Source organism: Rhamphochromis longiceps, linkage group LG20 (genome assembly GCF_057381845.1).
Source record: "Rhamphochromis longiceps isolate RC_006_pf linkage group LG20, R_longiceps_female_GT1.1, whole genome shotgun sequence".
In the NCBI taxonomy this organism is placed as follows: domain Eukaryota; kingdom Metazoa; phylum Chordata; class Actinopteri; order Cichliformes; family Cichlidae; genus Rhamphochromis; species Rhamphochromis longiceps.
Genome location: NC_140576.1, coordinates 25,788,191 through 25,815,672, shown reverse-complemented (window position 1 = coordinate 25,815,672; position 27,482 = coordinate 25,788,191). Strand labels below are relative to the sequence as shown.

The 27,482-nt window shown below is 40.3% G+C and overlaps 1 protein-coding gene across 2 annotated transcripts in view; it reads left to right on the top strand.

Annotated features, from left to right (window-relative positions):
* The window catches only part of nup210 (nucleoporin 210), a 31,903-nt gene extending 6,683 nt beyond the window's left edge, over positions 1-25,220 (top strand). The window contains exons 8-40 of one of the 2 annotated variants that reach the window (XM_085393080.1): positions 99-167; positions 263-369; positions 477-617; positions 736-873; positions 1,102-1,257; positions 1,642-1,840; positions 2,386-2,531; positions 4,503-4,721; positions 4,961-5,134; positions 5,448-5,640; positions 5,869-5,975; positions 6,393-6,497; positions 7,016-7,117; positions 7,231-7,359; positions 7,609-7,736; positions 7,823-7,958; positions 8,060-8,122; positions 8,812-8,991; positions 9,076-9,156; positions 9,313-9,444; positions 9,691-9,849; positions 10,232-10,323; positions 10,476-10,650; positions 12,645-12,820; positions 16,436-16,656; positions 18,052-18,188; positions 18,890-19,004; positions 19,325-19,471; positions 20,046-20,296; positions 20,407-20,611; positions 21,207-21,326; positions 22,856-22,936; positions 23,958-25,220. In XM_085393080.1, the coding sequence (XP_085249206.1) occupies positions 99-167; positions 263-369; positions 477-617; positions 736-873; positions 1,102-1,257; positions 1,642-1,840; positions 2,386-2,531; positions 4,503-4,721; positions 4,961-5,134; positions 5,448-5,640; positions 5,869-5,975; positions 6,393-6,497; positions 7,016-7,117; positions 7,231-7,359; positions 7,609-7,736; positions 7,823-7,958; positions 8,060-8,122; positions 8,812-8,991; positions 9,076-9,156; positions 9,313-9,444; positions 9,691-9,849; positions 10,232-10,323; positions 10,476-10,650; positions 12,645-12,820; positions 16,436-16,656; positions 18,052-18,188; positions 18,890-19,004; positions 19,325-19,471; positions 20,046-20,296; positions 20,407-20,611; positions 21,207-21,326; positions 22,856-22,936; positions 23,958-24,061 (4,688 nt within the window). In that variant the 3' untranslated portion in view covers positions 24,062-25,220. Of the gene's footprint in view, positions 1-98; positions 168-262; positions 370-476; positions 618-735; positions 874-1,101; positions 1,258-1,641; positions 1,841-2,385; positions 2,532-4,502; positions 4,722-4,960; positions 5,135-5,447; positions 5,641-5,868; positions 5,976-6,392; positions 6,498-7,015; positions 7,118-7,230; positions 7,360-7,608; positions 7,737-7,822; positions 7,959-8,059; positions 8,123-8,811; positions 8,992-9,075; positions 9,157-9,312; positions 9,445-9,690; positions 9,850-10,231; positions 10,324-10,475; positions 10,651-12,644; positions 12,821-16,435; positions 16,657-18,051; positions 18,189-18,889; positions 19,005-19,324; positions 19,472-20,045; positions 20,297-20,406; positions 20,612-21,203; positions 21,327-22,855; positions 22,937-23,957 lie in introns of both variants that reach the window. The other variant, XM_085393079.1, reaches the window with a different exon arrangement.
* Positions 25,221-27,482: the final 2,262 nt, after the last annotated feature.

Genomic DNA, 27,482 nt, shown 5'->3' with positions numbered 1-27,482 from the left:
ATTTGTCAATTAACTGAAATGATTCAGTTTTTTTTTTTTTTTTTTTCTTTATTAAGAGGAGTCTATCATTTAAATTTTCCTTAACAGTATCTTCTCAGGCCTTCGGATGCAAGGAGTGTCTCGCCTACCCAATAGCACCCTATATGTTGTTGAACCAGGCTATTTAGGTCTGTTTCTTTTTCTTCACTGAAAGTCTAATTTAAAAAAAAGTTGTGTGTGTTTTAGATTAAGTTGACCAATATTTTGTCTGCAATTTGTTTAGGTTTTAAAATTCACCCAGGAGATAGTTGGATTCTTGAAAGTGGAAGAGTGTATGATATCCACATTGAAGTATTTGACAAATCTAGCAACAAAATTTACCTATCTGATGTAAGTGCTTCCATTAAATCATTTGCAGTGTACTAGTTGCAGATAAAAATCAATATATAGGCAGTGTTTTATAAATCTGTGTGTGGTTTATTTTTTTTATTTTGCAGAATGTCCATATTGACACTACTTTCCCTTTGGAGTATTTTGAAATCCTGGAGTCTTCTTTGAATGGATCATATCACCATGTCAGAGCACTCAAGGAAGGCCTGACACTTATTGATGCAACCTTAAAAGCTGTCGTGGATAAAGTAAGTTTAGATGCAGCTTTGACCCTGGATTTATTATTATTGCTACAACCTACTGACACGTTCTTCCGCTTCAGTCGAGAGGGCTCGATCATTTCCTGTGCTATCTGTTCTCTTTCAGAGTGGAAATGTCCATCCTCTCGCCAACCCAGTCCACAATGAACAGGATGTGGAAATCTATAACCCCATAGTTCTTAGTCCCAGTATTCTCACATTTCCATGGCAGCCCAAAGTTGGAGCTTATCAGTACACAATAAAGGTAATCATTCCTTATTTAAGTGACTTCTGTTATGGGGCAGGCAATTTAAACTTAACATCCTGTATAAATTGCTTTAGCATTTGCATTCCTTCATATTCTGTGAAACACCATAGATCAAGCTTTGTTACCACCAAGTCTAACTGTCAGATCCAAAAATTTGATGTCATTTTTATTTAAAAAAAAAAAGAAAAAGAAAAAAAAAGACACCTGTTCTTTGGTGCTTTTCAGGCAACAGGAGGTAGTGGAAATTTCAGCTGGACTTCCTCAAATGCAGCTGTTGCCACAGTGACTGTGAAAGGGGTGATGACCACAGTTAGTGACATAGGCGTCAGTGTAATTTATGCTCATGATCTACGTAACCCACTACACTTTGGCCAAATGAAGGTAAGTAAACACAACACCGATTTTAAATGAGATATTTATATCTCATTGTATGAGATGTCATTGATTCTTCCAACTTTAACCTCATAGGACCTGGCGTCCACATATGTGGACATCACATTTTGGGTTGTCTAGAGCACAATACTAAATGGACTCGTTTTAAATTTGATAGAACAGTGGTAATGTATTGTCCTTGTAAGTGTATATCAGGTAAAAAGAAAATTCTTTGTTTTTACATTCATTAGGTCCCAATCAGCCCAAATAGCAAAGAGAAAATAAAAATGCATGCCATGAAAGAGTTTGGGTCTTAGGAGGTTAAGGGCAAAAGTACATTAATCACTTTTCAGTAACACTCTTCACCGTGTCTTGGATCATGCTTTCTTCCAGGTGTATGTTGTTGAGCCTGTAGCAATGGACTTTGCTCCTTGCCCAGTAGAAGCCAGGTTGGGCCTCATACTGGATCTGCCTCTCAGGATTTTTGGTCTGCTTGAAGAGGGGGAAAAAGAGCGGGTCATGTTAAGTGACTGTTCCCATTTTGACCTGGTGGTTGAACAGGAGAACTATGGCATCTTTGAAATACTAGACGGTGAGTCCGGTTTGTCTGTCCGCCTCGACTGGACTGTGAAGATGCAGTAAATTTAAAAAAAGAAGATGCAAAAATGTAAGCAGTATGAGCTGGTTTAATAGTAATGCATAGTGTGGTTTTATTTCACTGTCCTTTTTAGATAGACGATTGGTAATGGCTACCAAACAAATGAGGCTCATTCTGTCGAGCGAGGGATTGATTATTATGTTTAGTGTCAATCCAATGTGGGCCCCACATTGCCTGCTTTTTTTGGGGGGGTGGACTACTGGTGGGTCTACTGGTGGCGCCCATTGTTGATTTCAAGTAGAAACAAACACTAGAATGAGAAGAAAACATTTTAGATTTCATCACAGTATTTATTATATTCTACATCTTTCCAAAAATCTTTAGTTTTCCGTTATGGAATTGTTTTACTTACAATTAAACGAATGTATAATTAAACCTTGTAGAGTGTGAGTTTTGTTTTTTTGTTTTTTTTAATACATTGTCATATCAGATTATCATGTACTATGACTTTCTCCAACCCCATTTTTCCTGATTCACAGGGAGGCTAACTGCAGGCCAGGACCACTGCAGTGGAGTGAGAGCCAAAGCTTTGGCTCCTGGGTATACCGTGCTTAGTGTCAGCTACACTCACGGCAATGTTCATCTCAGTGCCAAGATCACCATTGCTGCCTATCTTCCTCTCAGAGTGAGTCTAAAGGTCATGTCCTTTTCAGGACTTGGCTCATCACGATGGATGAGGCATTTGTACATAATATCTTTTTCTTAAGGCTTCCAGGATTCATGTCCAATTACTGATTTCATTTTTGGGACATTTTTAGTTATGTTCTTTCTTTTTTTTTGTGTGAGTGCGTGTATGTCTGAGATACACTGAAATACACAAATACTTATATATATCTCAGTGTTTTCTACTGAATTGGATTCTGTTTGTGGCATTTTGGGTTGTGCAAGCAAACAAAGACACACCCATCTTCCTTTAATAAATGATACCATACATAAAGTGTGGCTGAGCTGCTATTTCAGTTGCTAAGTACCTTGTAGTAAATAAATAAATAATATATTAAGCTGGACTTTGAGGTGAAAGAAGAAAAGAAAATTGCAGTAAACTGCCAATAAGCATGGATCTTATAAGAAAACAGATTCACTGAAGCACATTCATGCAGATTAGTGAATGCAGACTAACCCTACAGAAATGCAACGATTGGCGAGTATTATATTTTACTTCTCATTGGTTTTCGTTGGGAATTTTAGTATTTCGTTATACACAGGGGACACAGGTGTTTGTGGTTTTTTGTTTGTTTTTTGTTGTTTGTTTTTTAAATACACAAACACTGTAAGACAAAGGAATAAAACTGACAGCTATTGCAGTACAGTGACTGGATGCAACAGTTTGACATGTCACATCTTCTCTGCTAAAATATTTACCGTATTTCCCGGACTACAAAGCGCACCTAAATATTAGCCGCACAAGCTAAAATCAGGGGAAAATCCTGTTTTGTACATACATTAGCCGCACCTGACCAAAAGCCGCAGGTGTTTCAATGTTGACTTATCATATGTAAGAGAATATGCACAAAGGGAATTGTCAGGAAAGAGATGGCTGTTTGGAGACATCACTTTTATTAATATTTTGAAAAACAAGTTATGGGTACATATTTGCACATGTAGTACATAACAGTAACCTACAGCACACCAGAAAAATAGATTCGGCCTACCTTTTAGGCTCAGGTGCAGTGACACAGCTTTAACAAGAAGAAAAGTCAGTCATTCACCACCATCTTTCTCTTCTTCCTGCACTAAAACCACCAAAGTCCTCTTCTCCAGTGTCGGATACAAACAGGCTCATGATGGCTTCATCATCCACTCTTCTTCTCTCCTTCGTTGTCACTTTCAAAACCAAAGAAATCCTCATTGTCAGTGTCAGAGTCGAACACCCTCAGAAGGGCCGTGGCGGTGTCCTCCTCTCCATCATGCAGCAGTCCAGCCCTTCAAAATCCGTTGGTGATCGTGGATGTTTTCACACTTTTCCACGCTGTCAGAATCCACCGGTGGAGTTGGGCATAACTTGCTTTTTGGGCATAACTTGCAAGTTTATCGCCGCTCATCATCCACGACTCCCGCTGAACGCGTAGCGCTACTTTGAAGTTTGTTTTTCGCGCTACTTCGTACGGCACTACGTTGCCTGGCGGACGGACATGTGACTAACATACCACTCTTGAACCCCGATCCTTCCGCCAGGCAACGTAGTGCCGTACAACAGCGGAACACACAAAACAAATCGTCTTACGATATGACAAAAATCACGGACAATCCATAGAAAAGCCGCACCTGACTAAAAGCCGCAGGGTTCAAAGCTTGTGCAAAAAGTAGCGGCTTATAGCCCGACATTTACGGTAGTCATTTTTGTGAACAACATACATACTGTCGTTTTTTTGTGCACATTACAATCGAGCTGTCAGTAGCATACGGCGTTGTTTAATGCCTCACATGGCACTGATTTGTGTTTTTCAAAATACTGCAGACATGTTTGTGGAGTTTCTTCGCTTGTTTTGCCCTAGCAGCTAAAGTTTGACCCAGTTTTATTTCTCTGCTGTGTAATGCCTTGTATTAACATTTCCATAGCCAAGTTCTTCTTAACAGTTGAATGTTATTCTGGCAGGCGATTGACCCTGTATCTGTTGCTGTGGTGACACTGGGATCATCAAAAGACATGCTGTTTGAGGGTGGGCCGCGGCCTTGGGTCTTAGAGCCCTCAAAGTTTTTCTGCAACTTGAGTGCTGAAGATGAGGCCAGCCTGAGTCTTACCCTGATTAGTCCCTTGTCTCACAACTATAATCAGCGTTTGGTCAGGGCAACCTGCAGAGCCCTGGGAGAGCAGGTAGGACCTTAAGTGTAATTGTATATCTTGTATTTACCATTCCCAACGCTAACTAAAATATTGTGTGTTTCTAAAATGAATATCGTGGTTTGAAGTCATAGCTAAAATCGTATTCGTTTTATTGCCATTGCGATTAGCATAACTCAAGGGTGTCCTTAATAAATTACTTTGATTTTTTTTACAACCATTGTAAAAGTACAGCTGTTTATCTTTCAACTGAATTTAAATGTTATTTCCAGGTTCTGGAGGTGATGGTGGGGAACAAAGCCAGTGTGACCAATCCTTATCCCGCTGTAGAGCCAGCAGTCGTCAAGTTCGTTTGTGCTCCTCCATCCCGCCTTACTCTGGTGCCCGTGTATACGAGCCCACAGCTAGACCTGACCTGTCCGCTGCTGCAGCAGAATAAACAAGTGGTATGCATGTGGTCACTGTTTAATAGACTCCTTTGCTGTGTTTAGATGTGTAGATTGATTTTTATACTGCTACTTCTTTCATTTAATTTTTTATCCATTGATTTTCAACACCAGCTGAAGAAATGTCAAGTTTATGATTTATTTATTTCTTTTAATATGATCTTCTGAAATTTGATTTGTATGAAGGGGCACTGGAAAATAGCTAATTATATTTGTTAACAAAAAGAAGTCCAAGATCTTGGTGTTTTGTTTTTGTGTAATGGAATTAAACTGTTTGAAAAGCACATTCATCATATAAACAATGATCTTCTAGGTGCCTGTTTCAAATTACCGCAACCCTGTTTTGGATTTGGCTGCTTTTGATCATCAAGGGAGGAAGTTTGACAACTTTAGCTCTCTGAGCATGCTGTGGGAATCCACAAAGGTATCGCTGGCCAGTATTGAACCTACTATGCCAATGAAGCTTCAGTTGCTCAGGGAGGGCAACAAACAGATGAAACTTCACGGTAAAAGATCATATCATTTTATATCATTTGAACTTCAAATTTATGAAAGAAAAACAGGAGAAAAATTTAATCTCAGGGCATTTGAATGGAATGGTCAGTTATCAGTTTAAGTATCTCCAGGAATAGATTGTTTTTGTTTTTATCTACGATATTATTCATAAGTTACAAAATGAAAAATGCATTGATTTCATGTATTTACTTTTTACTTCTTTTTATGATCTGTGATAGGACGGCAGGAAGTTCTTGTCCACCAGCAAACAGGCATTGCTGCCATCACAGCAACAGCTCTCGGTTACCAGGTTTCACACCTGGCTGCAGCCAAAGTCCCCAGTCCAGTAAGTCAAAATAGTTGCTCCGCTAGCAAGTCATGCAAAACAGCTTCTCGCTTCCTCTTAAAAAGTAGAAGTGGTTAACTAAAGTATTATTCAAGATCTATGGATTGTTTTTGTAATAAGGTCTCTTTTGCAAAAGAGATTCATCTCAGTGAGTTTACGTTTTGTTTTGTAAACGCTTTTCTAGTGAACAGGACTTCATCAGCTGAGTTGTTTTTTGTTTTTTTTAAACAGCCATGTTGTCCTGTTAAATACATCTGTAACTCAGTTTCTGTACAGGAGAGGAAAAATCTATTTTTGCATATAATGAATGTGTGGAAAGCTTTAATTTTGTTGTTGTATATTTACATCATACATTTAATAGCCTCAGTCATCATACTTGAACTTGTCTTCCCCTTCTTCTGCCTCTGTCCTCCTAAGTATGACCCCATGACTCCTGTCTCAGCCACACTGGAGCTTCTGCTGGTTGAAGATGTGAAGATTTCTCCTGACATAGTGACCATATACAACCACCCGGATGTGCGAGTAAGTTATGGGATTACTGTTCCAGTGGACAGACACATCAGTACATTTACTTTTTACCCCCCTAAGTCTGGACATCAACACTCTCACTGACTTCTCATGGCTTGTTTTACCAAAATGTATATTTAATGTTTATTATGAGGGATGTGATTTGATCTTTTCACCATTTCACCTCAGCAGGGCAGAAATGTGATTTACTCCCTCAGGTAACTGCTGAATTATTCAGATGGTGCTTATCACCACACGTAGTTGTAATGTGTACCCTTTGCCCCGTTTACTCAGTAAGCATTCCCCTCTTAATCATGTGTGACATGGGAGCAGGGTTAAGTAGGTGTAGGGGGTTAAATAACTGTTGGTGACCTGTGTTAGAGGATTTTAAAGAGGTGGTTATCTGTCCCCTTTTATGTAACATGCAAGGCCAGTTGCCTGTCAGAAAAACAACTGTGAACACAGATGGTCTTCTGAATCATTTTTGTGATTAATTTTCACTGCAGACTGCTCACTCCAGTTTTGTTTTGTAGGTGAATCTGGCTCTGCGAGAGGGTTCAGGGCACTTCTTTGTCAATACCAGCATTAAAGGGATGGTGAATGTGGTATTCCAGGAGGCTCAGGGCACCGCTCAGGTAAGAAGGAACATCTTAACTGTGTCTATCTATAGTAGACTGCACACGTTACGAAATGTAGAATTTCAAAAAAGTGTATTGAAATGTAATTGTTTCATTTGCTGTTTGCCCAGGTCTCTCCCATCCTTCCAGGCATGGTTAAGGTGATGGTTCATGACCTTTGCCTGGCTTTTCCCGCACCCGCCAAAGCAACTGTACATGTTTCTGACATCTTGGAGGTTTATGTAAGAGTGGTTGACAAGGTCAGTGTCCTGCCTCAGCCCTTCATCCTGGAGGGGTCTAAGCACTACTTGACTATAAAAATCTCTCAGTATCACACATCCCTGCAATGCTTCAGTGACTTATAAGCACTAAATATGGTTATTGTCTTTGAGCACTTCCCTTTCAAATTCCACTGAAAGTCAGCTTGTCTTTAACACTCATCATTAGGTTTACCCTTCCTGTGAACCAGAATTATTTTGCTGCTAATGGATGCTTTTCATCTCTTACAGGTGGAGATTGGCAAATCTGTGAGAGCTTATGTCAGAGTCTTGGATGATAATAGGAAGCCATTCCCTGCCAGCTATTTCCAATTCATGAATCTTAAACTCAAGACAGCTTCTGCAATAGTCTCTCTGAAGTAAGTAGTAGAAAATGTGTTTTACCTTTAGAGTGAAAGGGGATCTAAGGCTTTATTTTTTTTGTTTCTGAATGTCTCCTCTGCAGACCATTAGTGGAGTCCACAGAAAGCGATACTGCTGTTTTCTTGGTGAAAGGTGTTGCCATCGGTCAGACCACTGTATCAGCTGTTGTTGTGGATAAAAATGGGAGAAAAATTGCTTCAGCACCCCAGCAAATAGAGGTATAATTTTGTGGAGTTTTTTTGTAGTCTATTTTGGGTCTTCTATTAGCGGCACATTTTATACAGGGGGAAAAAACATTTTTTTCTTCTTATTATTGTAGGTGTTTCCACCTTTCAAGCTAATCCCAAGGAAGATGACCCTGTTAGTTGGAGCAATGATGCAGGTACGTCTAATACGTCATTTGCTTCATTTCACACTCTAATTAGAAAATATTTAATGTGTACTGTTACAGTAGAAGATGGTGGTCAACTGTGTGTGCAATAACTGAGCCAAACACTCAGTTGAGAGAGAATGAAAGGAAAAGGGAAAAAAAAACTGTCAGAGCAGGTATCCCTGATGTGCTCATCTGTGGCACATAGCTTTGACTGTGAGTGTACACCCCCCCCCCCCCCCCCCCCCCCCCTCTCATGCAGTAGACAGGACAATCAGTCAGAAGAAAGTTGGGTTAAAAGAAGAGGGAACAGAACTACAATGACTTTTTTCATGTGGATGGGCTGTGGGGGTTATCAGTGTATCAAAATTAGGATTATTTCAAACCATGAATCAAGACGATCGTCTTCAGTAGATTAGTAAGAAGAAATAAAAAATAGACTTGGATATGAGCACAATAGGTCTACGTTGCACTGGCAGCACACATGAGTTAATTCAGTTTAGTTAAGAGCCCTAGAAAAAATCAACTTTTAGCTATTCCCTGATTCACAATGGGTACCTCCATGTTTTTTGTGTTTCTTCCCAGGACCAGGTTTTTTGCTTGCTGGGAAATGTGTAAACCACTACACTGTGGAGAAATTAGTCAAGATTACTCTTTAAATTTAAATTACTCCTTCTTTTTTCAATCCTGCTTGTTTACAGATCACATCTGAAGGTGGTCCTCAGCCTCAGTCCAATATCCTGTTCTCCATTTCTAATGAGGAAGTAGCTTCTGTTAATCCCATGGGCCATGTCAGAGGTATTGCTGTTGGAAATGTTTCTGTTACTGGACTGGTCCAAGCTGTTGACGCAGAAACCGGGAAGCTAGTTGTTGTCTCACAGGTAAATGTATATCTGTGGTTTTAAAAGTGTAATGCTTGGGTGGGTTTTGCACATAAGACAGACGAAACTATTTTGTTTCCTCAGGATCAAGTAGAAGTCGAAGTTGTGGTTTTGACTGCCATTCGAATCAGAGCACCTATTACAAGAATGGAGACGGGAGCACAGGTGTGAACGTTTTATACTTGAATCAGTACAACGGACTCAAAATCGATTCTTTGCTGTTTAGAGTCCAAATAGCAATTTTAGACTCAAAATTGAAACCAATAACTGAACAGCGCAATTTTATTTTTTTGTATTTCTAAATCTTCTTTCCTTTTCTAGATGCCTGTATATGTGATGGGTTTGACCAACAGTCAAACACCCTTCTCATTTGGCAGTGTGCTACCTGGTTTTACCTTCCACTGGTCCACTACTAAGAGAGACATCCTGGATGTCCAGCCAAGACACATTGAGGTACCCAGCATTGAGGATTTTCATTCTTGTATTTGATATCATAAGCAGCTTCTATTTTTGTCTCTCATTTCCCATTGATCGTTTTAGATTTACTTCAGACCTGGTGTCCATCCATTTCACTATGGTTTTTAAAACTAGCGTCTGCTTTGTCTCTGCTTTTCCCCTGCTTCCTCATCGCTGTTGCCTTTTTATTTGATTTGCTGCTTCTATTTTTGCCATGCTCATAATGGTCCTTGTCTTATCTAGGCTAATGTGGAGCTTCAGTCAGAGCACAACTTTGGCATGAGGGTGACTGGAAGAACGAGAGGGCGGACAGGGCTGAAGGTGGTACTCAGAGTTTCTGACCACACGGCTCAGCAGCTTGTGAACAACCTGCAGGAGCTCAGTGACGAGATCCAGATTCAGGTACAGCACCATGGCTATAGCTCACTTTTTATAGACATCTGTAAACAATGGGAAGGGAAACACAAAGTACCATAAATACATCCTATTCAGGTATTTTATAAATACCCCTTTTATGGAGTGCTTTGCATATCTTGACTGTGTCCCCTGCTGCTTCTCCATAATGGGGAAAGCTGGCATTTAAGGCAGCAGAGCATTGAAATTGCTGAGTTTTAATAAAAATCTGAAGCTGTTAACTTTGAAGTGATAACACTGCAGATTATTGGGAGCGCAGTGCATCCAACTTCAAATTGTATTAAACTATGACATGTCACTAGTGCAGAAACATCAAAGAATGATTAAGGCTCTCGCATAATTGGAGTTTCAACATTTTGCTTTGATCAAGGTCTATGACAAGCTGCACATGCTTAATCCCAAAGTAGAGGCTGGGGAGTTACTGATGGCTCCGAACTCGGCTCTGAAACTCCAGACTAACAGGTGAGTAGGAATCACCTGCACAGTGGGGTGTTTTTTTTTCTTTCTGTTCCATATACAGGTGAAAAACAGCTCTTCAGTAGTTTATAGCATGTAATAAAAATATGTATACTGTTTGAATGAATGATGTGATTTTGTTTTTTCTTGTCCAATAGGGATGGTTTGGGTGCTCTCTCCTATCGAATGTTAGATGGTCCCGACCAGGTTGTTATTGCTCAAGTAGACGATAAGGGCTTCCTCTTCTCTGGCTCTCTCACTGGCATCTCTTCTTTGCTGGTTACCTCACAAGAGACCTTTGGTGTCAATCAAACTCTCATCCTTGCTGTGAAGGTCAGTTTAAGAGCTACAATGTGAAAATTGTTTGAGATTCATGGTTTAAACATGATATCATGTGGATATTGACTATAAAACACATCTTCTGACCTCCTGCCAAAAACTATGCGCGGTCTGACTGCTGAAACCTTGATTAAACAAATTAAGCAGCTTAAAAAGCACAACAATATAAAGATCTAATGCTTTTGGCTCAAACATAACACAAGTAAACACAGTTTCTAAATGACAGTGTTATTTGTAAGGGTAAAAAAACAAATTCCATACCTATATGGCCCAGTGTGAAAGTGATTGCCCCTAAACCTAATAACTGATCAGGCCAGCAACAACTGCAATCAAGCATTTGCAATATCTGGCAAATCTCGCCCCAAGACAGCTGGGATAGGCTCCAGCCCCACCACAACCTGAAAAGGATAAGCAGCACAGGATGGGATTTTGGCAGAATTGCTGTAATTCAGCTGCATTGGTGGGTTTTCGTACATGAACTGCCCTTTTAAGGTAATGCTACAGCATCTCAATCAGATTCCGGTCAAAACTTTGACTAGGCCACTCCAAAGTCTTCATTTTGTTTTTCTTAAGTGATTCAGAACCCAAGAGCCCTTCAGCTTGACGTCACTGACACATGGTTGGACATTATCCTTCAGGATGTTTTGGTAGACAGCAGAATTCATGGTTCCATTTACCACAGCAAGTCTTGCAGGGCGTGAAGCAGCACTAAACCCCCAGACCGTCACAGTACCACCACCATATTTTACTGTTTGTATGATATTCCTTTTCTAAAACGCTGTTACTTTTACGCCAGATGTAATGGGACGCAGACTTTCCAAAAAGTTTAGTCATCAGTCCACAAAATATTCTCCCAAAAGTCTTGGGGATCATCAAGATGTTTTTTGGTAAATGTAAGGCGAACCTTCATGTTCTTTGGTCAGCAGTGGTTTTCTCATTGAACTCTTCCATGGATGCCATTTTTGCCCAGTCTCTTTCTTCTTGTTATAACATGAACTCATGAACCTTAAATGAGACATGTGAAGCCTGCAGTTCTTTAATACTGTTCTGGCGTCTTTTATGACCTCCTGGATGAGTCGTTCCTGCACTCTTGGAGTAATTTTGGTTGCTCGGCCACACCTGGGAAGCTTCATCGCTGTTCAAAGTTTTCTCCATTTGTGTGTAATGACTCTCACTGTGTTTTACTGGAGTCCCAAAGCCATAGAAATGGCTTTGTAACACTTTCCAGACAGAGATGACAGTGACTTTTAATTCTCAGGTGTTTTGTTAGGTCGTCGCACGATGTGTTGCTTTTTGAGGTCTTTTAACCTGCTTCACTTTATCAGACAGGTTCTATTTAAGTGATCTCTCTTGTTCTGTCAGTAATCAGGCCTGAGTGTGTTTGGTGAAACTGAAGCTTTCCAAAAAATCTGTTTAATCACACTTGATTCATGATTTAACAAGAGGGGCAATTACTGTTTCACACAGGATGCGGTAGGTTTGGATAACCTTTCTCTCGTAATCAGAGAAATCATCATTTAAAAACTGAATATTGTGTTTACTTTTGTTATGTTTGTGTAATAATAAAATTTAAAACATAAGTGACAAAAATGCATAGCACTAGGAGTGATAGACATTTAATAATCTGGTATTTTTGTGTGGTATGGCTTGTATTTAAAAAAAACAAAAAGACAACTTTCTTTTCGCCTTTTATTTTTCTTATTTAAAATCCTAGCTTTTTGTTTTCATTAGAACTCAGTAAGAATACAGGAGAGGGTTTCTATTGCCAGTTTTCTTTATTGAATCTTTCTAAAAATATATTATCAGTAGTAACTGCCTGTCGTATGTCGGACTGAGCCTTTCTCCTTTTTCTTCTCTGCCCACTGAGAATTGGCCCGTACTGGAATCGTTATAGCCACTCTGTAACTATTAGCAACAGCACAGGCCTTTGAAGTGACAGCTGACATCTCGCTGCAGTTACTGATTGCGACACTAATGTTATTCTTCAGGTGGTGCCTGTGTCCTATTTGCGCTTCAGTACCAGTCCGGTGCTCCACACAAACACCAAAGAGAACCTGAAGGCTTTCCCCCTGGGAACTGTACTCACCTTTACTGTCCACTTTCATGCCAGCACTGGAGAAGCACTACACAGCTCCAACTCCCACCTTACATTTACCACAAACAGGTGAGAGACTAAGCAACCTATAGGTTCATTAGCAATTCTCATTAAGCTTCAGGCTGTATGATTCTCAGATCGAAGCATGACAAAGAAAAAGAGGAAGATTTATTTTTCTGTTAGTGTAATACCCCAAGCTTGAAAAGCTATTATCCTTCTGTTCTGGGCCCTATTTATAGAGGGGAAAAAAGCAAGGCCTCACTTTGAGTACTCCTTTTGTGCATCTTCGCCCAGCCTCACATGAGCTAATGTCTACAATTATTTCAAATACAGCAAACCAAGTCATGTCAACCCACAGCCTTCCTAGCCATTATCAACTGTATTTCAGGTAGCAGGTTATCCATCAGTGTTCTCTATTTAGATTCTTAAGTGTAGCTGGGTAATTATGTCATTGGCATCGGTGAGCCACTGTCAATATGTGACAAAACACCAGCTACTGGTAGACAGAACAGTCAGCCGAGACTGCAAGACCAGACTGACCAACCTGTGCACTGCCTGGATTGATTACAAGAAGGCCTATGACTCAATGCCCCACAGCTGGATACTGGAATGCCTAGAATTGTACAAGATCAATGGGACCCTAAGAGCCTTCATCAGGAACTCAATGGGGATGTGGCGTACAACACTAGAGGCCAACTCCAAGCCCATAGCACAAGTCACCATCAAGTGCGAGATCTACCAAGGAGATGCTCTGTCCCCACTGCTGTTCTGCATAGGCCCGAACCCCCTCAGTGAGATCATTAACAAGGCTGGCTACGGATACCGACTACGGAACGAAGCAGTTGTCAGCCACCTCCTGTACATGGATGACATCAAGCTGTATGCCAAGAGTGAACGAGACATCGATTCACTGATCCACACTACCAGGCTATACAGCAATGACATTGGAATGTCGTTCGGACTGGAGAAGTGTAGTCGGATGGTAACAAAGAGAGGGAAGGTAGTCAGAACTGAGGGGATTGAACTACCAGAAGGCAACATTGCGGACATAGAGGACAGTTACAAGTACCTGGGGATCCCGCAGGCGAATGGGAACCATGAAGAGGCCGCTAGAAAAGCTGCAACCACCAAGTACCTGCAGAGGGTCAGGCAAGTCCTGAGGAGTCAGCTGAATGGTAAGAACAAGATCCGCGCCATCAACACGTACGCCCTGCCCGTGATCAGGTACCCTGCTGGGGTAATAGGCTGGCCAAAGGAGGAGATAGAAGCTACTGACATAAAGACAAGAAAGCTCCTTACCATGCATGGAGGGTTTCACCCCAAGTCCAGCACCCTGAGGCTGTACGCTAAGCGGAAGGAAGGGGGTCGGGGACTGGTGAGTGTCAGCACCACAGTCCAGGATGAGACAAGGAACATCCAAGAATACATTGGGAAGATGGCCCCAACTGACCGAGTGCTCAGTGAATACCTCAGGCAGCAGAAACCCAAGAAAGAGGAGGGAGACGAGGAACCATCATGGAAGGACAGGCCCCTGCACGGTATGTACCACCGGCAGATAGAGGAGGTGGCTGATATCCAGAAATCCTACCAGTGGCTGGACAAAGCTAGACTGAAAGACAGCACAGAGGCACTAATCATGGCAGCACAAGAACAAGCTCTGAGCACAAGATCCATAGAGGCTGGGGTCTATCACACCAGGCAAGACCCCAGGTGCAGGCTGTGTAAAGATGCCCCAGAGACAATCCAGCACATAACAGCAGGGTGCAAGATGCTAGCAGGCAAGGCATACATGGAACGCCATAACCAAGTGGCCGGCATAGTGTACAGGAACATCTGTGCCGAGTATAACCTAGAAGTCCCGAGGTCAAAATGGGAGATGCCCCCAAGGGTGGTGGAGAATGACCGAGCTAAGATCCTGTGGGACTTCCAGATACAGACGGACAAAATGGTGGTGGCTAAAAAACCGGACATAGTGGTGGTAGACAAACAGAAGAAGACGGCTGTAGTGATCGATGTAGCGGTTCCGAATGACGAGAAACTCGAGAAATACCAAGGGCTCAGAGAAGAGCTCGAGAGGATGTGGAGGGTGAAGGTAACGGTGGTCCCCGTGGTAATCGGAGCACTAGGTGCGGTGACTCCCAAGCTAGGCGAGTGGCTCCAGCAGATCCCGGGAACAACATCGGAGATCTCTGTCCAGAAGAGCGCAGTCCTGGGAACAGCTAAGATACTGCAGGACCCTCAAGCTCCCAGGCCTCTGGTACAGGACCCGATATATATGCATTATTTATTTATATATATATATATATATATGTATGTATATATATATTAGTATAATTTATGTCTATGTATTTACTAGTACATATGGTATCATTTGGCCTGTTCATGCTGTCGGCCATGAAATGAAAATGTGATGCTTTTATAAGGTGTTGTAGGTGCATAAATGCAATAAATGGGCCATTGCATCCCGTTGCTAGGTGGTAGGAACATGATGGTTTAATATATCCTATATAATTCAGCTTTTGTGTATATAAATGAGATGTTACTGCTGTGAAAACAACAGGATGCTTTCATAAGGTTTTGTAGGCGCATAAAGGAAGAAAAAGATGTCATTGTAGCTCGTTGCTAAATGGTTGCCAGGCAACCTGATGGCGTCACATATCATGCATAACTGAAGTTTTGTGGAAATGAGATGTTGTTGTGATGAAATTAAAAAAATATATATTATACAACTCCTGATTGTGTAGTAGGAATTGAAAAAGAGGCAAACACATGAACAGAGAATTTGTGTATTATAATAAGATATAATATTTGACCTGGAGTTTTTTGTCTTTCATTTCACACATGACTCATCTGTGTGACCAAAAAATATTGGCCACTCAGGTGATTTGAGGCAAGACTTGCATAGTGCTCTGGGTCAGCACTGTCTGCTGGTCTAAGATTGGACAAACCATGAACAGTGTGCTGGAGATGTGGTCCGCTCACAACTTGGAAAACTATGGTCTTATTGTGAAAGGACACTTTTAAAGGTCACTTAGAGTCCACGCCTCAGCAGCATAGAGTTACTTTGACTGCAGGTGAAGGAACAACAGCTTATTAGCCAATGTTGGTCATAATGTTTGGCTCATCGCCGTATATCTTTAATAGTAACATTATTTTTGTTTTATTCTTCTGCACGATACTACTCTACTACTCCTCTTGACTCATACTGTTGTACATTCATTTTCTGTACAATCCAACCAGAGCAGTTGAGGTCACAACATCATCTAGTGATAGCCTGTATGAGGAGTAATTTGATTAATTTAGAGAGGTATTCCTTTAACCCCAGTTTCAGAACGACTTGTTTCCACCTGACTGAGCGAGGTAAATGTGTGTGTTGAACAGAGCAGTGTTGCACTTTTTCCAATGAGGGACTCCCACGCCTGGCAATACAATAAATTGATTCTATTATGGTTTTCTCCAGGTGCTGACAGATGATTTTAGTGGGAAAGTATCACATTTTTGATTGTTGGCCTGTGATAAAATTCCCCTAAGAGCTTCTTTTACTGATGTCTAAGGCTGGAGCTGTTTTGGCCAACCTTTTTTCTAACTCGCTTGATTTGAAACACCCTGAAAAATTAGGACTTTCACAGAAACGTGTACAAATGATAATCATAATTAAATCTGTTCCTATGTTCTTTTCTTTAGAGATGATCTTGTGCAGGTTGGGGTTGGGCCTGGTAATCACACCCTCACAGTGAGAACAGTTAATGTAGGACTCACACTCCTTGCAGTTTGGGACAGCGAAAACATGGGTGTGGCAGACTATGTTCCAATTCCAGTGGGACATGCTATTCATATGGATGATGCCAAAAAACTGATGGTGGGAGATGTGGTCTGCTTCCACATCCAGTTAACCAATCCCAGTGGTAAGAGATTTACACGTTAAAATGTCACAAATGCTGTCATAAAATAATAAAAAGCACAACAAAACATTGTGAAAGTTAATAAAATGTCTGTTAAATTTGGCACAATTTTACAGTCTAGATAAGTATTTCTTATGTTTTCTGATTGCTTTTCATTGACTTTCCATAAGGACAAAGTACTTTTTATTAGGGGTGGGTTTTTATAATCGATTTATCGATTAAAATCGATTCTGACTTGGATAACGTGAAATCGATTCATTAAAATCCTGAATCGATTTTTTTAATATAAATTTATTTTGCCCGAAATGACAGAATCTCAGGTGAAATCTCACAAAATTTCAACAACCACCAAACAGCTAAGACAGTAAATGCGAGCAGGAACACGGATTCTGCACAAAGACTTAAACACACAGCGCGACCCGCGGATCAGAATCAGTGAGATGTGACTTTCTCACCCGACGGCACGGACACAGTCGGGGCTGAAAGCCGACAGCTCGCTGACTCTGATGTGTCGGCGGATCCGCGCTTTGTGTTTACGCCCTTTTTGCGCCGATTCTAAAGCTGTTAGTTTTATCTCTCTCCAAACAATAAAAATAAAACTGACTGAACCAGCAGCAAAAGAAGATCCAAACTACGCTTCACATAAACATCGTCATGAATTCCCTCTTACTTTTACTGTTTTGCTTCCACCACGATAAAATCACACTTCATGCACAGCTCTCTCTCTCTCTTTCTCTCTGTACTGTTTTCTTCGTTATTCGCTTGTTTGTTACGCACAAGTCTACCGTTGTTTACAGCGCTGTCGGCCGCTGTTTTTTTTTCGTTTACATACTTCTGAAAATCAAACCTAATTTCTGCCGTTCAATACTGAACAAATTTAAACTTTTTAAAATTATACAAAATGCAAAACGCTCAGCCGTGTCTCTAATAAAACCGCTGTAACGTCAGAGGTAACGTTCATATGTTCATTAATGGTTTTCTTTCGTTTTTGATGTACTGCAGAGTATTTTTATAAAATCCCAGGCCAGGAAAATCTTCATGTTTTTCTGTGTTTTATCCTCAGCTACTTTGACACGAAGGCATCTGTGTGATGATTTGATAAAATCTTGCGTGTGTCAACTTCCTTTTTATAGATACAAAAATATGTCAATTTACTGATCTGAATTATAATATTTCTGACTGTCAAAATTTCCCATATTCAAATCGAATTGAATCGAATTGTGGATCGAATCGATTTGGGACCTTGTGAATCAGAATCGAATCGATTCTAGAAATCAGTGACGATACCCAGCCCTACTTTTTATGTCACAAAAATAACTAAAGGAGTACCAATTTACGTGAATTTAAGTGTACTGTACATATTTTAAAAGCACAATATTATCTTTGCCTTCTCTGTAGGTGCTCATGGCACTTGGAGCTCCACTGCAGATGGTGTTCTTCAGGTGGACCCTAAAACTGGAGCTGCTGTAGCTAGAGACTCTGGGACAGCTACTGTGTACTATGAGATACCTGGTATTTTGAAAACATACAGAGAGGTATGTTACTTATAGTGCAGCTTGGTATGTGGTTTAGCCATGGCTTTAATGAATGTGCACTAATAAACAGAATTCTAATTATGCATGCAGTACCATTTTGATCTTTCGCTGCTCTTTATACATTTGTTCCTCTACTAGTGCAGAATATTGCAGGAATCCTCTAGACATGTATCATAACAAAAATTAAAAACAAGTGGATTGCATATCCATCATCACTTCCACAACACTTAATTTATGCATAATGTGTGCGCATGAAATGCTGTTGTTAGGATTCTTGTACACGGTGCGTGGAAAGGATTAATTGGCTCTCTGGATGTTGCTGTTCTTTAAATCATGCTCCTTCCCCCTGAATGTGACCACAATTTTTAATGAATATTTGCTTTTAGAGCAGTTAAAATGTTTTTATGTTGGCTATCTATCTTAAACAGAAAAGAGCTCACATGCATTTTAAAAGGAACTGAATTAAGATGTTGGTTTTTTTTTTTTTTTTATCAGTGTGAGAAAGTCTTTGAAACAAGTGGGTGGAATGTTATATTCAGCACTCAGCTGTGTTTTAATTAGTTTGCTTCCCCGACGGTTTGATTTGATTGATGTAAACGGTTACTAGTGAATGCAAATTTCAGTGTGATTATTCCATGTACACACTTATATCTTCCTTGGATTTTCCTTTAGCTGTTGTGTCTTTCTCTATGCCTCTGTAGGTAGTAGTGGAAACTCCTACACGGACAGCAGCTATGGCACAGGCTACACCAGTCAGGAATGGCAAGGAGACAAAGGTTCTCCTGACAACCAAAGAAAGAGGAACCAACCTCATTGGTATTGAACTCATATTTAGTTTTTTGTTTTTGTTTAAATGTTTATTTGTGTGTTTTAGAAGAAATGTTATAGGAATTTATTACTTTCACACAGCCACGCTAGCTCTTTCACCCAATAATCACGTTATAGTGCAGATATGGAAGCTGTGTAAATCATCTCTATATGAGAAACCATTTTAGCAGACATCCCAAATATCAAAACTTTCTGTTATTGTTGTTTTTGGATTTTTTCCCCCCTTATATAAATGTAAAGATTCATGAAGTCTTATTTTTATTTTTTTTAATAACAAATTTCTTGTTCTATTGTGTCCTAAACTACAGGAACCTGTTCCTCTAACCAGATTGAAGCTATTTCACAGCTGCAGCCAGAAACATCTGTAAACTGCCATCTCAGCTTTACCAGCGACATTGTCGATTTCTCTGCTAATGACGTCTTTAAAACGCACGTCACCTTTGACCCCAGCATTGGTAAGAGAGCCCCCCCCCCCCTTTAAATTAAAAGATACTTTTAAAACATAACCTCCCTCCCCACTACATAGGTTATTATTTTTTATTTTTTTATGTGTATGGTGTGCAAAGGGGGTAGGAAAGTACTGTTTACAAGGGCATAATCAATACCTGCATTGCCCATACAACGAATTTAGCAGGGGCTATAAAAGTTGTCCGGGTGATGTATTGAACCGAGCAGATGCCCTGTTGCCTGAAATCACTGGTCTAATTGTGTTTGGGATTTTGGGACTTCTCCCTAGTTGCTGGCTTATGTACAATGGGATCCACAGTGTGTTCATGAGGTTGTAACCATTCAGCTGAATTTTAAAGGGTTTCTAATAGAACTATGTGATTGTGAAGTGATACTTTCTCAGATATTCAGAGTTTAAAGGGGAAAAATACATATTTCTTGTATGTACCTGGCATCTTTTTTGTAACCAAAGTTATATCAGGGCTCACATGCATGGTGGTATTCATGATCAGGTCTTGTACCAAATGTACACATTAGTAATTTATCTCTAACCATCACCTTTACTTGTGTCCAATGCCTCAGGCTTCTACACATGCTCCATGACCTTGCAGCCCATCACTGACCAGCAGACCCGTGTGCTCAGCGTATCCATGACCAACCTGCTGGTGAAGGCAGGCCTGGAGGGCAGTACTTTCTCTGGGGTACAAGTCAGTGCCAGACTGCCAATTGAGCCAGGCCTGTACTCAGACCAGACTGAGCTGCTGCTCTCAAACTTACACCCATCAGCTGAACTCACAGTCTATGGCCCTACTGCAGCCCTGTCCAATGTGGAGGTACAATATGTTTTTAAAGCTAAATAATGCTATTCTAATTTAATTCTCCATGTTTTAGTGAACTTAAGATATGATGTTTAGAAGCATGCATCACTTTGTGGTATCTTTAGGTGGCGTCTACTTCTCCCAACATTGTTGTCCAAGAGAAGGAGGTACACCATAACTTCCCCAGTTTCTCAAAGTACACCGTCAGTGCTGTGGACCCCCATTTAGCAGTTTCTGCTTCCATTTCTATAAGCAGCACTTCCTCCGACCAGAATCTCGTCATCCCAGTCACTTTGATTCACGTAGCTGATCCCAATGCTGCAATTCAAGGTCAGATATTAACAGTGCAAATGAGAATCCACAGAACCTAAAGCCAAACTTGTCGTTTTACTTTAAGTGTATTTTATGTGTAATGTTGCAGGAAATGTAGCTGGGTTGTTTCACAATGTATTATTATAAATGTGAAGCTACTCATAGTTCATCGTAAATGATTCACATTGTTTAATCTTATATTTTTAATACATATCATCATTTTGTTCAATGACAGAAAATGCACATCTCAACGTACAGTGCTTAACAGTTTGTTGTTGTTTTTTTACCCTTCAATTGAACAGAAAATAGAAATGTGGCCATAATGTAAAAAAAACCTTCTGTATTGAGGTAATTAGCTGTTTAAATGGGTTACTGCTAAGTAATCAATGCCAGCCACGTAACCAGCCCTGCCATCTGTGGGAAATGAGGACACTGACATGGCATATTTTTAGTAACCATCTTTCCATTCAGGTATCAGACATCACCAGTGTTGTAACAACATCATTATCCTTTCTGCCGTAGCTAATATGTTGAGTGTGTTGTGTGATTTCAGCATTTCAAATGGGCTTGTTATCTCAAACGCCTCTCTCTCTCTCTCTCTCTCTCTCAGCAGCTGCTTCTCCAGTTGGTTATATGGAGGGGGGCCACTCCTTCCACAGCTTCATAAACTCCTACCAGATGATGTTCTGCACCCTGTTCGCTCTGCTGGCTGGTACAGCTATCCTCATAATCGGTGGGTTGCCTTATTCTTGTTGGAATTACTAAGCCTTACATAATTGGAGGACCTGTTAGATCACATTTTAAAGAACTGCACTCTAGTTTGTTTTCTGTCATCAAAGTAATATTTTTATGTACCTGGAGTGTACCAAAATCGTCCTTTTCGACAGCTGTTCACAGACCAAACCATAAGTATTTGGACAGTTACTTTTTTAGGGAGTGGGAATCGATTTCTGTGCACATTCTCATGCACAAAAATACTACAAAATATGCATTTTAGTAGGTTTAAAAATTGCTGTTTGAATTGTAACCCATGTAAAAGACATCACAGGTACAAGTGCCAATTAAAATGTCATTGAGTATTTTGTGGAAAACTTTTGCACTCCTCGACTGTCTCAACTTACACTTTAATGCGTTTCTTTAGATCCACCCTCAGCTCCAGCTTGTTGTGGGGGTAACCCTGCTTGGAGTCAGCTCTTCATTTAGGTTGAGGCACATTGGAATGTTTTAATATTTACTGATGAATCAAAGCTATTCCAAGTGCTCAGCCTAGAAAGCTCTTAGGATGTTTCATCATTCAGCGATCCCAAAAGTACAGCCGAAGCAACCAATTAGTTTTGATTTGACTCAATCACTGCACACAGAATGCTCCTGTGCACCTCTACAGTTCTGTTGCCTCTGTCAGCCTTGAAATCAATAAGGCAACCATAACGGATGCACCACCTTCTCTGACAGATGAGGTGTCATGCTTTGAGTTTATCCCCCTTTTTTTTCTTTTCCCCTTTTCTTCTACACTACAGTCTATCATTTTGAGGCAGGATCATTTTACCAACTAGGCTTTTCTATTTGTGAAGCTCGCCATCAGTTTGAGGGTATGGTCATGAAGTTGTACTATGACCACTGACAGGGAAACGGGTCATGATTACGTAGGTGTAGTCCAGTCTCTAAAATGATTTGTCCTTCCTGTGGAAGTCGCATCAATTCTCAAATATCAATCAACTTCGAGCCACAAGGGAGTCTTCTGTGAATGAGACAGAACCACAGCCCAAAGAACATTAACTAGGAAAATGTCCAAATACTTTTGAATAACTGTTTGTGCCCTGAGGGGTGCATCTCACATGAAACCCTTTCAATACTGACGTCTTAAACAAAATTAAAGTTGAGACTTTGCATCTTTTTAATGCGGTACTACTTTGTCAAAATTAATTATGCTAAAAGCACAGAGCCTGAAGGAAAGTTACAGTACTCATTATCCAGACTGTGTACAAGCAAGGTTTTTCCACTGTTACTGGAACATCCATTAAAGCTATTAACATGTTTTGTATTTTAAAATTTTAAATCCTTCAAACACAAGCTGATGCATCAGTGTATTGCAGTGGTACAAGTTCTTTCACAGTGAAGTACTTCTTTAACTTGACAGTCAGTTATCAGTGGTGGTCATAATTTAAAGCACCTAAAGTTGTAATACTATGTTTTGTGGCTAAGAGTTTTTATATAGGAAGGTCAACAAACACTCATGTTTTTAAATGTATCCCCCCCGGGCAGTCCTCCACTCGGTGTTCACGCCAAGGGAACGAACTTATCATCCTGCTTTCATCCAGAGGACACCGTCGTCACCAGTCTCAGGTAGGGCAATGTCACTGTGACTTTACCCAAACAGCGATTTGTAAATAGATGAGAACATACATTCATGAGAATATACAGCTTGATCAAAAAGCTGACTGTGCCTAAAAAGCAGAAAGATATCGGATTTTAATTTGGCTACTGTCCCCTTCAAAGTAGCCCCCTTATGCAGCTTTACACAGCTCCCCACATTATCTGAAGTTGGCATCTTAGTGTGGACTATTGTTTGGGCTCTGGGTGATAGCTCTCTCTCTCTCTCTCTCTCTCTCTCTCTCTCTCCCCCCCCCCCCAAAAAACATGGACACCGGAGGTCCATTTAAAATTGGCAATGATGGTATTTCTAACAATATATGAGGAAAAAATAATTTTCCAATGAACTGCTGTCACTGATGAGATGCGTCTTAATTTGTACTGTGAAATTATTGAAATGAGGTGCCATTGGCAGCAGCAGTGCTATAGTGCAATAGTAGTAACTCAGAATAAGTGAAATATAAGCATAAAAGTAGCCTAGGTAGTGTTTTCCCTGGAAATTTGTTAGTATAAGACAACTAAACATGTTAGATTAACAACAGCTAAAGTGATTTTACATTGTAACTCTTCCAGAAGTGCACAATATGTTCCAACTTGAGTCAAAGCTTTTTAACCAGTTGAGTAATTGATTACTTTTCAGTTGGACATGATCAGCTGTTAGTATTTCCCTCCCCCTTAGCCTGGTTGTACTGATGTCACCTCAACATGTTATAAAGATCATTTGGATGTGAACCTAAAGCATAAATTATTTATCATTCTACAGACTCATTTGTCTTGAAGGAAGCTGGAGTGTTGATATAAGATGTATGTGTTAGCGTGTCAAATTATGCTGGTTAAATGACATTTAAACTATGTAGTGTTTTCTAGATTGCTTTTATTTACTAATAACTTCTAACAGACTTCTTCCACTTGTGGTTTGTGTCACACAGAGTGGTTGTGCCATTTGGCTCTTGATGCCTTGTTTACACTCTTTATTTAACATTTCTCTCTTCAGGTTTAGACTCACCATTATCAAATTCTTTCAACCGCACGTTACCCGGAACCAGCCTGAACAGCAGCCCCAGGTACCGGCTCTATTCCCCAGACTACAAGTCCTGATGAAGCCGGCTGCTTAGTCTCTCCTCCTTAAAATGAAAACACCCCAGGCCATTAAAGTGTAGAGAATGTGCCTCTGTCCCTCAGGATGAATGCTGTGGGGAGGTGACAGCAAAATCTCAGTATCTTTGTTTTGAAATGTTGGTACAGATGCATAAATGAAACAATTTCTACCGTGGAAGATCAGTTAAAAGGCGATGCAAGATTATTATAGGGCTGTTTTCCAGTTTTCTTGTGTGTTTGCTTATGTGTGTGGAAGTAAATATAAATTATATGTGTGTGCACAATTCTACATATCCTGTATGTATTTTTGTGGTTTGCCATGAAAATAGCTTTTTATACAAAACCACTTCATTGACTGACACCCAGTGAGGAGCGCACTTAAAAACTTTTAGTTTATGCTCATAATTCTTTTTCTTTTTGTTTGCTTGGCTACTAAATTGAAGTGTAAAATGCAGTAACTCAGGATAAACCACATTCTCTTATAAGACAGAAATCAACTGTTAGTTTGAAAATATTTATTTTTTACGAGCAGATGTTGTTCTCTGTAATGTTGTAGTGTATACATTTTGAGGAAAAGTGCCGTCCACTGAATCCATCCACAAAGATAATGAACCCTTTAAATGTGCATATTACTGACCGTGAAAAGGTTGGACTACTTCTGTTTTAGGGCATTTTGGGGGGAGTTTGATTTTTCCCATTTTTCAATATTACTGATTTTCGAGCCACAATGCATCCAGCCTCTGTCTGATTCATTAATGTGAAACGGCAACGAAATGTGAACTGTCATTTAGTTTTTATCCCAGTGTTGCTTGATTGCAAAAAGCACTCAAATGTGACCAGGTCTCATTTCTGAAAATGTAATGCTTCTGTTTATTCCTACAGCCCATTTATCCTGAACAAGATTACTGTAGCATTGTTGAATTGCTTGAACATTTGATGTGTGATTTTTGTTTTAAATGCCATATTTTTGTATGTGAAGAAAAAAAAATTAACGACCAGGAATTGTATTTATGCTAGCCATCTGGGTTTGTTTGTTTTTTTTTTTTTCCAGATCCATGCCTTACTGTCACATCTGACCTGCATTTAGCACATGATGCAGTTATGAATTTGTGTGAATATACTCTCCTCTTTGCTGATTAAAGTTTTTACTTTTTCTGTTCACTGTTGTCAGAATTATTCATCAAAAACCTTTTGTGAATTTCTCTTCTTTCCACATGCTGTCAGTTTAGTATAATTGTGGCAGATGCAAAGACTTACAGAAAGCATTGTCTTCTTTGAATAATTCAAAATGCAGAAAACTAGAAACATCGATTCTGTCACTCACATTTGGCAATTTTGCAACTCGCTGTGGATTTCTGCATCGGCGTTTCATTAATGTGCTCATTAATACATTTTGTTTTCCTCTTTGTTGCTTTTTGATGACATGACGTTCTTATCCTTTTCAGTGTTGTTGAAGTTGCATATTTTTAACTTCTCAGTAAATTGTAAACTACTTGAACACGATTAGTTTTGCAAAACATCAATAGCAGTAGAAGGAAAGAAAGGAGGACGATTTTTGCATTAGCAACGGTTGACTTCCCACGTATCCAAAGGCCAGCACGCTCTATACACGCATTCGCCTTATTTCACACAAACAGACGGGGGGGGGGTGAGGTGGGGCGTCTTTCTCCTGGGCTCCCTCAGGACATGTAAAGGTCTGTGGCCACTGATCAAATATCTCCCATCTGTCTGTAACACTGCTCTGGGCTGCCGTGGTGGGACTCGGTCACCTGGCTTATTTGTATGCCCTCAGCAGCCGCCTGCATGTCAGCAAATGCAAACCCAAATAGGTGAGCAGAGCAGACCGTGCACCACAGGATCGTTTGTAAAGCAGCAGAACATCAGTCGTGGCACACATACACTACAATCCAAAAAGTAGCTCTTAGGGGTTTTCACTTTGTCGACATGTGCACTTTTTAGTAATTTACGACTTCATCTTATTTAGGACTGCAGCTAACGAGCCTGACAGCAGTTTTGATTAAATGCCTTGTGTAAGTAAATGCCTTGTAAATAAAAAAATGGTAAAATCATGATGATGTATAATAAGGAAAGGCACACAATTCTTACATTTAAGAACTGAAGGCACATTTCTGACATTGTGGATTATTGGACAGGGGGATGAAGGATGACATGCAAAGGGATGGAGAGACAGAGGAGGATGCTAGGGATAGGGTGAGATGGAAGCAGATGATCTTCTGTGGTGACCCCTAAAGGAAGCAACAGAAAGAAGAAGAAAAGATTATTTTTCTGATGCTCTGTTAATTAAATCATTTCAGCTCCAGTGTTGTTGTTAGGCTAGTCCCAGGGCTCAGTGGAAACCATATTGTGAGACATAAACCCTCACCAATGTAAACTGCTGCACAAGAAGAAGAATCCTGAGTGGGACTTATTCAGCTCCAGCTATAGTCTTTGCATTATTTCCCCCACGCTCCTTATTTCTCAAAGGGGGTGTTAGACAGACAAAGCCTCAACTCATGCCTGAGAGCTGTTTATGAGAAAGCTCAGGAACACCAGCTGCTGTGGCCACAACGGGGGCTCGTGGGTATGCTTAAGATGTTGGCTGCCTTAGAAAAAGGAAACATTTAACCGGTGTGTTGTGTAAGCAAACCCACCAACCTTTGACTGCCTTGCCACTTCAATAACTGCTTTCAGGAGGCACTGGTAGCAGTTGTTATTTTGCTGTCTGCTTCAGTTAAAATTCATTGAGATTCAAAAGCGGCAGTGAACGTCTCTTAAATTACTCCCATCAACAGGTAGTTGCATGTGGCTGTACAGTATATTTATGGCTTATTAAGGCAGTCTTCCGTGGATAAATGACACTCAATTTATTTTCGCCATTAAGGGACACAGGTTGTGGAAAAACTGCCTATCAGGCTGTTGTGTCTCGGGTGAAGCAAAACCGCCACTGTTCCAGATGTGTCACTGTGCTGGAGGTGGAGAGGATCAATGATGTGGTACTGAATGAGACCTGACAAGAATGATAAGGCAGCTCCCACATGTTTTCAAGACTGTGTGTGAAGATCTCTTTTAAAAGGGACGTCAGAGGCTGATGGACCTCATGACAGTATTGGTAGTTAATAGTCTTTTTTTTTTTCCATATCTGTATAATGGATGTAAATACATTGCCGATGCATTTCCTAAGCAACACTGCGGCAGTATGACGAGAGAAGTGCTGAAGTTCAATTTTCAGGATTCATATAAAATCACTCAGGCTAATCAACTCGCTCTGTATTATTACTGTTTTGAACTATTGCAGAAGCACCATTCAGAAAACTCCCCATTTGGTTCATGCATTTATGATTTTAATTATATATTTCGTGCAATATGAGATCAGTGAGTAAATCGCTCTAACACCTACTACGCTTCCTCTCGTGTGCCATTT